The sequence below is a fragment of the Cavia porcellus genome, unplaced genomic scaffold (genome assembly GCF_034190915.1).
Source record: "Cavia porcellus strain 051 isolate PalLab524CR breed Dunkin Hartley unplaced genomic scaffold, mCavPor4.1 scaffold_5, whole genome shotgun sequence".
Classification (NCBI taxonomy): domain Eukaryota; kingdom Metazoa; phylum Chordata; class Mammalia; order Rodentia; family Caviidae; genus Cavia; species Cavia porcellus.
In genome coordinates, this window is record NW_026947488.1 from 39,618,006 (window position 1) to 39,630,934 (window position 12,929).

Sequence of the window (12,929 nt, forward strand, 5' to 3'; positions counted from 1 at the left end):
AAATGTGATACATATATAGTACATATAGATCACATACATATGCATTATATTTCTAAGTCTTAAAAACAGATGAAAGAACAACAACTTGCTTCATGGAACTCATAGAAATTGTGTTTAAAAACATTCACTGTAGAGGAAATGGAGCAAAGAGCAAATGTGTAGTCTAAAGAGGACAACTGTGGAAATGCTTTTTGCAACTGAGCATACATAAACAAAGGCAAGTGTTGATCAAATTAGCCAAAAAGAGGACTTTGATGCTGACACAGGGGAGATAAAGTGAGAAAAACTCTCAGTCAGAATCAAGAACTTAGCTACTACCCTGGTAGGCAATTCTCATGTTGAATTAGATGCTAAGATCTTACAATTTACCAAATAAACAAATAACAAACATTTTCATGTGCCTGTATGACAAAAGGAGTTGAAACATTTCTCTACTATCAGATATGTATTTAACAACCAACACACAAATGTCTGACACCAGGGAAGGGACTTTACAATAAACCTTAATACTCATCCCATGAGTGCTTTGGTACACAAAGGAACAACAGCATGGCCTGCAAATTTTTTTTTTTTTTTTTTTTTTGTCTTTTTCATTTTTATCGGTACCGGGGATCAAACTCACAACCACCTGCTTGCAAGGCAGGTGCTTATGCCACTGAGCTAAATCTCCAGCCCCTTGGCCTGCAAAATTTATTTACAAATGTTTGCTCTCATATCCCATACCATGGCTACCAAACCAGAAACCCTGGAAGTGGGATCTAGCAATCCTTGTTTCAATAAGCACAAGCACTACAGATACTTCTGACGTACATTTATTCTGGAAAACACTACTACTTATCCTATGTAAAGTATGAAATGTTTTATTTCATAAAATTATTTCACTGCAAGAAGAATTACCATTTAGCCAGTACTCTTGTATCTTGAACTGAAGCTCAATACACTGAAAAATAAGAAAATTCAATCACTTGGAGTCCTAATTTTGGGATAGTTACAGAGTTGTTGGTTTGTATACTCAAAGGAATAACTAAGTTTAGTAATATTTGATATTGCATTTTATATATAACACAGATCAGCAGAAATATGAATTAATAAAATAAAGTGATACTCATTGCAAAAACAAAACAAAAGCACAGTCTATAAGAATAAAAGAACATGATAAGGGCAAAGTTTTTAAAATGAATAGAGAAAAATGATAGGAGGTGGACCACTCTAGTCAAATCTAAAATAATTGGTGTCTGATTCTCTGCAGGCTTCTAAAAAGATCTCCAGGTAAAGAGATACCAAGATGAACTCAGAAAGAAGATAGGACTTGGCCTCAGGGCAATTTATCTCCTCTAAAGGAGTGGTATTTGTAGCCAAGAGGGATGTACAGAGTTGGGGAAAGTTTAAAAAAAATTCTTAAGTCTGCATTAATCTGTGTGATAGATAGCACTGAGACAAATTCCAAACAGTGACAGGAAAGGTGGTGAAAAATCTTCACGGATATTGTCACCCCAAGTATTCAATAACACAGGAGTAATGGTGTGTTCTGCAACTCATTAGAGCATTCCAGGAAAGCCTTCTGAGAAAATGATAAATGAAGTAATGAATGCTCAACATAAACAGCTTCAAATTTTGATAGTATTTTTTTTTGAGATTCATATAAGCAATCTTAGCAATAAGAAAAGCTGTTTGAGAAGTCTACATTGCTTTTCACTCTTCCGAGCCCTTTCTCAAACACACACACGTATTCTTGGAAATTGGTCAGTATTATAATTGTATCTTTCAGGTTAAAAAATAGAAGCTGAGAAACCTAAGTTATTTGGAAAAGTTCTAAGAGCAAGGTAATTTGGAAAGATTGATAACTAATTATTGGCACATTATCTTTTATTGAATGCTTTCTACGTACTAGAGAAAGGCTGAATTCTATGCCAGTAAATCTTCACAAAATCATTCAAATTAAGAAGCACAACTCCCTCTTATAGATTAAAAAAAAAAAATAGACACATGGAGATTAGGTTATTTTCCCAACATCACAATTATTTAGTGGCAGCACCAGAGAAGCACAGCACCAAAAGGTACGTTTTTCCCAATTCATTATTTCAATTCATCTTTGGTGGCCTGAACACTATGCTTTGGTGACTCTAATGCACACTCAGCATAAGGCACTGCTGCAATACTGCTAAATAGCAAAATAAGTACTTTTCTGGTGAATGCACTGACAAGAGTATGAATGTATAAACTGACAAAAGTAAAATAAAGACAGGAACTAAATTCAAAAATATTTTAAGGATGGGAAGTAAATAAAATGTAATACCTAAAATTTTATGTTTCTGATAAATAGATATAAACATATTAGATATAGGCTGATTTACCCATCTCAATAATGTATCAAGAACAAGAAATTTTAAAGCAAGACATACATTATCTTTTACAGAAATAGAATGGAATTTCAGATTCTGAAAGTCAGAATTCAACTGATATTTTGATTTCAACATTTTCTTAAACTTAAACCATTTTTCTTTTATTGCAGGATACTTTTTAAGTGCAAAGAAGTAATTGTATGAAATACCAGTGTTTCAATGGTGGGGCTTCATCAAAAGATAGTTAAATATTGATTTGCCATTCTCCTGGCATAATGACCAAATAGAATATCACATCAGTTTGTTGAATCAATGTCCCCAAGTGCTGCCAAACAGGTCAGCAATTAATGTCTTTGCTGAGTAGTTGGTTTTCACAATATCTACAAAGCTGCGATTTTCACTGAATTGAAGTTAAACCCGGAAACAATCCATTCATTCACATGAAAACTAGCTTGTCATTTGAAACTTATAAGCAGCTGAGCTACCAGCTCTCCTCAGACTCTGGGACTAATTTCCTCCTCCCAACTGCTAGTCTCTGTTTCACCTAGAAAAGCCCCAACCCCCCGACCCTTTTCTTTACTATTAAATTCTGTATTAACACCTCCCAGCAGCCAAACCTCCTGGCTCTCTCCTTTGTCTGTCTCTATAGTATGTGATCAAGAGCAAATGCTCTAGCAAGCTTAAAATCTTACAGTTGCACAAAATACATATGGGAAACAAAACCTTTGGAAACAGGGCATCCTCTAATGTTTAATTTAACCTAAACCTGCTGCTTAAATATATTTTTGTCTAATGGCCGCAAAATTCTGTACTCCTAGAGCTTTTTTAAAAAAGTTTTCTATAGTAAAGTTTATGTTTGAAAATCACATCCGGTGATTTTTAAATGAAAAAATTTAGTATATTCTAATAATAATTTTGAACATTTGCCAGTTAGTTTTTTTATTCCATCATTTTAAATTGTATTTCTGTGTTTTAAATTAAAATTAGAGAGTTCCTTATTTATAAAATATTTAACATTTCTATTTTTCTAGAAATAGTATCCATATCAATGTAGGGTTTTTTTGTTTATTTTTATTTGTATTTATTTATTTATTGCTTTTCATCTGCTTTATTGTGATTCACAATGAAGGATACAATTTCCTTTCAGGATGAAAAAACTTGAATGTAGAATCCAAGATCTATAGATAGTCTGAAGCCATAGAAGTGTTTAAACATAAAATACAGATGAAAATCTAATTGAGCTCTAACATAAGAAAGCTTTCCCAAAACCACTTTAAAAAGAAATAAATGTAGCTATTGTAAATGCATACTTCCAAATCAGGAGAAAAGATGCTATATATCAGCCACACACAAAAGCATATACTTAGCTTCTGTTTTCTATATACTGTCATGCTTAGCCACAAAGGAATAAAAGGAGGACACCTACTTTCATGAATAGGCAGGTAATCAATTAAACTGATGACCTTCAGATAGACAAACAAAACACATAGTATTACACACTGTTTAACACATTTTATTTTTCAGTTTCCATATGATGTTACAAATGTGATAGCCAGTGGACTATTCTTGCTTACTCTTCAACCCAGTACTTCAAGTTTGTGTAGGAAATTCCTTGCTGTCTGATGTCTCAGAGATCACATTGCCAAGAATAGAGAATACCTTTGTAGTATCAAATATGCTCAGCTGTTTACCGCATGGTAAAGTAGTGTTAGAATCATTTAAAGATATGTCTGACATCATTAATCTATTTGACCCCTGACCTGCAGATCTAAACTGTAACTATGGTGACCAGAGCTTGACCTTCTAATGCTGAGAAATCTGAAGCTTGGCAGTATTTTGGATCCCATTGTTAAACTGGACAAAGGAGTAAAGAAGTAATGTGACAGTTTCCTGGGCATTAAGGTCAGCGGGTCAATTGTACTAAAGCTTTTTATGTATTAGGAAAACCAGCTAAATTTTTTGACCTATAAGAATTTTTAGTATAGTACTTTGTTAGAAATTATAAAAATGCAAAGAAATCAATTCATTAAACTCTAAGAAAGTTGGAGGTAAAAGTACAATTATCAATCAACATTTAATAATAAAATATACATTACATTTTATAGATAGAATACAATATAAATTTTCAGGGTCTACTCAATTACAAATAAATAACTGGATTTTCAGTTTTCTGTTTCAACTATAGGGATAAAATACTAAGATGGTAAAATATTAACTTTTTCATAACACAGGACATTTTATCAACAAATTCATAATAATTTCTCTGATACTTATTAAACACCTATGCATCCATACAAGATTTATTTGTAACACATATTCCCTAATGATGGCCTATAATAAATAAAACAGTGAGCATACTGCAAACATAGAGCTAGTATAGCACCATGCAGGGCACCTACGACTACTAACTGTGAGCACTCCTGGGTTTAGGTGTGCTCACACTTCATAATTAGAGCAGCACTTTACATAGAAACTGTGAATCTCTATTTTGAAGAATTTCTAATTATGCCAATGCCAATATTAGTTTAACCTTTCCCATAAAAAGGCACAATATTGCTTTATGGATATCTATCCCGACACAGTGATTATCTCTGGTCCTAATGCTATGCTGGCAATTTGGATGGTGATAACCTGAGAGGGTTACAGCAGGATCTGCAGAAAAATGGTAAGCATTGATAATTCCCACATGAGCAAATAAAATTCAAATGTACCATATTTTTCCAAATATATTATGACAACAAGAACACTACGTTGTGTTTTTTTTTTTTGTTTGTTTGTTTGTTTTTGTATGTTGATTTGGAAGATCTCAGAAAGTAGAGTGGCCAAAAGAGCAACCATGATTGTTGCTTTATTTTCTTATTTTTACCTACGTATGTGTCAAGAAAGGTAGACCAGTGGATTTTTTTTGTCTCATGTGTACTTTAGAGACATTATGAATCTTCAGCAGGCTTAACTTGCCTTTAAAATGGTAAAAAGATTTCTAAGCTTTAAAAAAAATATACATATGAGTATAGGTCTTTATAAATTAATTTTGACAGTATGTCCTAGGTAGCAGATTAGTTATGAACCAACTACATTGGGACACTGGTAAAGTCAGCAAAAGAATATACTGTAGCAAATACTACCAATGAAATCTTTTGATTAGGTTTCTTTCTGCCTGGATAAGTACTGACTATAACTAATTTTAATCCAAAAACTTTTGAAAGCCTAAGTAGATAGCCATTATATGAGAAACACTTTATGGAACCCTCCAAAAAACCGCAATATATTATCTGAAGCCTGGAAAGTTACCATAAATAAGAAATAAGGGTAAGAGAGTCAAAGAAGTCTGGGAGCTTGCTTTAATATTGGGAGGGTCTGAATTAGAAAAGCAAATGATTTAATATACCCCCTTTCTCTAATACATTTAAACTCTGATCAGTTTTAACCAAGAATGGCTAAAACATACTACTAATAAAGATATAAGACACAGCTCTACCAATTTCTAAACATTTCCATCTGACATTACAATGTTTAGGTTACTTGTCTTCAAACGTATTTAGTCACACTTTGCTGCTGTTTGAAAAAGTCACTGCTAGATGCAATTTGCTAGTATTTTATTTAAGATTTCTACATAGTGTTCTTAATTGTCTAGTCAACAGTATTCACTTATGTGTCCTATCTTTATCTGGTTTTGTTTTAACTTCTGTTAATTATTAAAAGTTGGCATATACTGAATTTAGTGAAAGTAGAAATAAAAATAAGTATCAAGCCAGTGAATTAAAAAGGAAACATTGAGAAAACAGACTAAATATCCAGGAGGATGTGGAGTGTCTGCCATGTAGAAGTCCTAACCATAGGAAGAGGGAGCAGTGCCTGAGTCTGGGGAGGGCCCACCTTTGAAACAGAGGATTCCACTCAGTTGCAGAGACATGGGACACATAGCATAGCTCCTTTTTCCGTTCCCGGGGTATTAAAATAATGCAAGTAAACTCATATAAATACTTAAAAAGTTAGCATCTTCTTGCAGAAAATCAATGAGGAGTTTGTGAGGTATGAGTGGACATAGGATGAGAACATGAATAAGATGGCCTTTATATGTAAAAAAATGGAAACTACTGAACATTCAAATTTTAGAATTGGAAAACTGCCAATTTGTGTTTTTCTTTTGCTATTTTGGATAACTGATACAAATTAACACACAAGGATTATAAAAGAGATGACTTAAGCAATCACTTCTTCAATTTCTTCTATGGTTACTGATCTAGTTAAGTTTCTAAATGTCTTTGATAAATTCATCTTTTCTAAGGAAATTATAAGTTTCATCCAGAATCTCAAATGTACATGTATATCTCAAATGCACAATATCAAATGTACATCTCAAATATATGTGTAACTCTCAAATATACAATCTCAAATGAACATGTGCATCTCAAATGTACAATCTCAAATGTACATGTCAAATATATGTGTAAATCTCAAATGTACAGTCTCAAATGTACAACAGCATCCTTCTAAATTTGCTTAATCCCTAAACTGAATTTATATTCTATTCATCTCTAATTTTTTTATTTTCTTTTATGTTATTAAATTTTCTAGGTCCATGAGTTTGGGTCTTTGACCAAGTACTTGGCTTGATTATTAAACTTTAACTTTTATTTTCCCTTATTTTCTTTTTTTTTGGCTATCTTGTCCCTTTTTCTATTCTTACCTTCTAATAAATATATTTATTATATATTTTCCTCTGAAATATAATTCCTGAAATTATATGTTTTCCTCTGCTTACCTCTTAGACTATTTTACAGTTTTTGATAAATAACAGTGTAGAATTTTTTCATTCTAGTTTGTTATTTCTATTTCAATTTTTTCATTACAGAAATTATATATGGATATATTTTATATATTGTAACTTTCAAAACAGATAAAAATACTTAGCCAATCTATTATTATTATAGTTTCAAATTAGTATATTTCCATTAAGAAATGAAGCTACATAAGATTTTCTTTACAGTTATTAAAGTCCCATATACTTGAAGAGAATATATATTCTCTATTAACTGTGACATACTCTTTCCCACAAATCTGTCAGTAATTGAAAGCATAGGAAATTAAAACTCAGAGAGATATCAAGCATCAAGCAAGTGATGAGGCAGAAGTCAAACATTATTTTGACCAACATCCACACTCTTAGTAACTATGACAGATTACTTCTCTAAGTATCATAATTATCATCTCTCCAGGGCACCATGTGTCCACTAACAACAAATATCATTTTACTTTTTATTGAAAAAGCTTGATAAACTGTCCTTTGGCAACCCCAATGAACTGCTGGCATGGGATTCAGCTTCATAGCACTATCCTCTTAAATTGGGCTGGCTTATTATTCCAACAGAACATGGTATGGTGATTCCACCTTTGTACTGAGCTGACATGAAATAAATAAATTACTGTGCTGGAAACACCACATGAAGAGATGGTTCATGCTTGCATTAAGTCTGACTCACAGAATCTGCCAGAAGTAGCAAAACATGTGTTGTTTTAAGACTCTTAAGTTTTGGAATAATTTATTATACAGCATAAAATACCAAAACAATAGCCAACTGAGTAAGGCTCCTGTAAGCATAAAGGAAGGAACAGGTGAATGAATAAATGGTGAGTAAATGAGCAATTTGACATCATAGAAATATTCATATTTCATACATGTTATAGAGTTTTATTTTATAGTAAAATTAATTTGAGTTCTCATGATAGCATAAAATAGAACAGCATATCATGGTGTTTCAGAAAATCATATTTCATGTCATTTAACAGCAAGTGCTTACTGGAAGCCGCCTCTGTACCAAGCTTTAGGCAGGGCTCAATGAGTATAGCAGAGAGCAAAGTCAGGCAATATCTCTGACCCATGGAGATCCATGTAGTCAGGAAGATGGACATTGATCAAATGATCACACAGAAGTTAACTGGAAACTATTATGAAGACCACAGAGGACAGGAACACGTTAAGAGAATATATAGAAGCAGGGGGAGCTGATGTGGCCCAGAGGTCAGGGAAGGCATGCAGGAGTAATTGATGCCTGAGCAAAATTCTAAAGAATGGAAGGAATTGAGTAGATGAAGAAAAATGTGAAGAGGAATCCAAGAAGAGAAAACCTGTGGAGCAAAGTCTTGTAGTTGAAGGCAATCTGTCAGTGCTTTTGTGCTTCAGGAATACCACATACATTCTAAAACCCACTTCATCTATGTTTTTACAGATCATTTTCAATAATCTCAATATAATAACTGTTCACTAGTCAACTATGTAAACTGAGGAAAACTCAATTTCAATTATATCAGAGAAGTCATTAAAAAAAAATATATATATATATAAACCAAGAAAAGGAAAGTATTCAGATATATAAATATTATGCCCAAAATTATTATTTCTAAAACTTACAAAATATTTTATATATTCAGTATAAATAAGTTCAGTATAAAGTGCTCAAAACCATAAAGTATGAGAAGAAATTATTATAAAATATGAGGCATAAAAGAGAAAACAAACTTTTGGCATATCTTGCAAGAAATAATTCAAGAATTTCATATTTAATTTTAGCATTTCAGGTTAGTCTCTCCTATAATCAACAGTTACCCAGAGAGTTCAAAATGTATATAAAGTATGTAAGTGTTATTAATAATGTAATTAGTGGTTAACTTGTAAGATCTTCACCCTCATGCTCACACCATCATATTTCAGTGGACTGCTGCTCAGATGCATTTCCCTACGAAAATCCAATCGTTTACTTAATGAAGCACAGGGAGATTCTTTGGCAGTTTCCTGGAAAAGAAACTATGGTTTTTATGTCTCCCTTGAAAGGAAATTAAATTGAAAATCCTGAATTTAAATAACTCTGAAGTAGTGACACCAAATGGACCAGGGCCAGGATAGTCAAAGTTAAAGTTAAAACTAGCACTCTGTCTTTAAAACACACTATTGTCCTACCCCAGCACCAGTCCAGAAAATTTAATTAAATTTAAGTTCTGACCAGTTGATATAAGAGGTTCAGAAATTCCTTATAAGGAATTTCAGCCTATAGATGGCCTTTTGTGTTTCACTTTCCTCTCCCTGGGACACAAAGACTCTTATGTATATTTTCTGGTCTCTTATAAAAAGAGGAAGCAGTAAAGGAAATAGTTTATCTCAAGTACTCACTGTCTTCTCAAACCAAAACAAAATTTTCCTCTTAGAGTACCTTCAGTCTCAATACTAGTATAATCCAAGATGAAGTTCGATCAAAAGCTACCCTTTTGCTTTATTTAATGTAAACATTTTTATATTGCTTGATATGGTTTTTCCTACTAATTTTGCTTTCTATTTATCCAGAGATTATTGAACTAAGAATTCAATTATCAATCATATATTTCTCTCAAGTTATTCTTACTTCTTTAGCTGGTAAAATGTTTGACTAGGAGTTTATATTAAGTTTAAAATAATTTTCAAAATAGTTTAGAAAAATTAATTTATATTTATCTCTAATAAAAAAACCTTTGAAGACTATAATAATTATCTATCTTCAAATATTCAAACCATAGAGCAAATTGTTTTAACTTTGGAAGTGTTATAATTCATTGTGTTCAAAAACAGAATGAAAACATTGGCCTTTTTCAAAAATTTAAACTGATGTTCAGCTGTCAAGATTTTTTAAAACTTACAATGAATGCTTCTAAAAACCATCATTTGTTTTACTTAATCTAAAACTGTGTGAAAGAAAAGATTGAGTCTACTTCAACCACACATTTACCATGTCTACTTCTTCATAGTAGGTAATAGATTCTGTGAAGTGAAGCCTTTGAGTGCCCCTACTCTAAAATAAATATATGTAGATAAATAAGGGGGAAAGAGGTAACCAGGTACCTTACATAAAAATATCATCACTATGTTCAAGGGAAAGCATATGTCACACCATGTGATAACAAAGTGCCCAGAATAAACTGCAAATGATAGCTGGGAACATGAGAGCAGAGAGCTCCAGAGCCTATACTCCCACAGAAACATAAAAAATCAAGTACAACTGTCAGAATCAGCTTTATCAGGATTCTGGAAAACACTCAGAGCTTGAAAGCAACCAAGGAAGCGTACACACACAAAGACACAGGGAGAGGAAAAGAGGAAGAGAAGGAAAAGGAAAGAAGTGGCAAGAGGAGAGAGAGGTAAAGAGGTGGAGAGGAAAAGGAAGAAGGGGAGGAGAAAAAGGGGGAGAGATGAAACAGAGGAGGAGGAGGAAAAAGAAAAAGAAGAAATTAGAAACAGTAGGAAAGGGCTGTCATGTGCACATTTGCTTCTATTCAGTGTTTCTCTTTGGCTTGATGATAGTCTCTAAAACTGCAGCTAGCTAATTCCATGTGACTCTTGTCCCTGGATCTGGAGGAAGGAAAGGAGACCTTACAAAGAGTCATGTTTTTTTCAATATGTACAGTATATCCCAAAGGAAATGATGCAAAGCACTTTAATCTGTATCCCTAACTAGGAGTTAATTCAAGAAATAAAAATTGTAGAAGTACAATGCTAAAAATTGGCTCATTTTTATGTTACTATAACAAAATACCTGAGGTAAGCTAACTTTATAACGTAAAGAAGTTTTTTATTTTGGAGGCTTAAGGACATGGCACTGCCATCTGTTCAGCTCTACTTAGAACCTCGTAGAGTTGATGCAAAAGCACATGTGGAAGCAAGAGATCCCACACAGTAAGGCAAGAAACCAGTTTCAGATCCCAGGAGAAACACCTTAATCTCTTTGTCCCCAATTGACCTCCCATCAACCTGCAAGTCCCAACATGTCCCAATATTGCTACATTAGGGCCAAAATTCCAATACATTGACAACTGGGAGGGCATACTTCAATTACACTGAAAACATAGAATACAGTAAACCAACAATTTACAGCTCCCTTGAACTAAAGAGAATGCTTGAGGCATGCAACAGAGCACCTGAATCCTAGGGAAAAAAGCAGGTATGCTGGGAATTTTAAAAGCCATACATGAGGCTAGAAAACAGTTAAAACTATCCTTTTTAACTCTAGCTGATCTCTAGGCCTGAAAGCAGCAAGAAGACAAGGCTGACAGTTGAAACATAATGTGGCAAAGTACTAAATGAGTGGTACAACTACAAGCCAATTTGTAAACAGCAAAGCAGAATTTTACTTTTCTCCCTTCTTCTTCTTTTGTGGCTTTCTTGTTCTTTCTTTCTTTCTTTTTTTTTTTTTTTTTGTTTCATTTTGTTTTTTCTCCTGGTTGTCAAGTTATTCTTTATGATGAAAATAGTTGAATACAAGTTAAAAGAACAGAAATCTCGGGGCCCACACATGACAAAAAAATACAAAGATTAGTTCATAAGTGAGAAAAGTTATAGCTTACAGAAAGCAAGTAAACCCAGATGAAAGGGAAAAATCTGATTTCCAGTTACTGCATCATAATATTAAAACTCTCCAACTTCAAAAAAAGAAAGTAAAGAATCCTGAAGAGAGAGCAGACCCCCTGCAGTAGGAGCAACACTTATTCCCCCATCCGAGTGTAGAGAGAAGAGCCAACTGCACCTTGGGAAAGGCACCCACTCTCAGGGAGAGGGCGACCAGTACAAGGGGAGCAACGCCCATGCCCCAGGGAGAGCCCCCTCAGAGGCCCTGAGTGGTCTTTGCAAAGACCAGTAGATGGATCCAGGACACTACCGGGGTGAGAGGGAGAAGCCAGATCCCACAACTGAGGACAATTAAACCCAACAACATTTCCACCCTGCAGCACCCATCTGATAGAGAACAGAGGGCTGATGGGGTACCCTGAGCTGACATCATGAAAAATGTGAACAATAGGAGGAGGTGTGGGGATAGTGAACAGAGGAGCCTGTGGTACAAAAAGGACACCACAAAGACTCAGAGACCCTAAAGCCAGGCATAGAAAATCCTAAGCCAGCTGGACCCAGGATTGCATATCTTGGGAAGAAACCACTCATTGAATAACACATAATATTTTGTTTGACTCAGTCTTTCTTTGATTTTTATATTTTGTATTTTTTCCTTTATTAGATATGGGGAGCGTGGTTTTTCTTCTATTTTTTTCCTATCTTCTCTTCACTTCTTTTCTCTTTTTTCTTGTAACATTTTCTTCTTAAATCTTTTATCTCCTGCTATTGCTTTTTTTTTTTCTCTCTTGTGTGTTCCTTCCAGCAACTATTTCCTATAATTATTTAGTTCCTTTTACCCCTCATTTGGATCCCTCAATTTTCCTTTCCTTCCTCCTTCTTATATCCCCTCAACTGATTTTGCAAATTTTGCTTTATTTTCATTTTCTGGTTCCCCATCCCTGCATTGTTACTAGTATAACTACTAAACTCTGTGACTCTCTAGGCACAGTTAACTTTATGTGTTGCTATTGAATAATATGCTATTGTCAGTAGAGGCAGAGTTATTCTGCTAATAGACATTTACTGTAGGTCAACAGTAGGTCAATATTTGGTTTATCTTAACTACCGACCTACTTGCAAGGGACAAAGCTGGTATATTATTGGTCTGTAGGATTTGTTAATATGCAGTTTGTATTTGTAGTAATTGATGCTGATTTTATTACTATGGCCAAGGT

At 33.8% G+C, this 12,929-nt stretch overlaps 1 protein-coding gene across 3 annotated transcripts in view; it reads right to left on the bottom strand.

The window, feature by feature from the left end:
• Positions 1–12,929, bottom strand: part of Macrod2 (mono-ADP ribosylhydrolase 2) — a 1,970,011-nt gene that overhangs the window by 1,542,558 nt on the left and 414,524 nt on the right. The window contains exon 4 of one of the 3 annotated variants that reach the window (XM_063248675.1): positions 918–940. The exons of the other annotated variants lie outside the window; for them this stretch is intronic. Within the exon in view, the coding sequence (XP_063104745.1) occupies positions 933–940 (8 nt within the window). The 3' untranslated portion in view covers positions 918–932. Of the gene's footprint in view, positions 1–917; positions 941–12,929 lie in introns of those variants that run through there. 3 annotated transcript variants of the gene reach the window in all.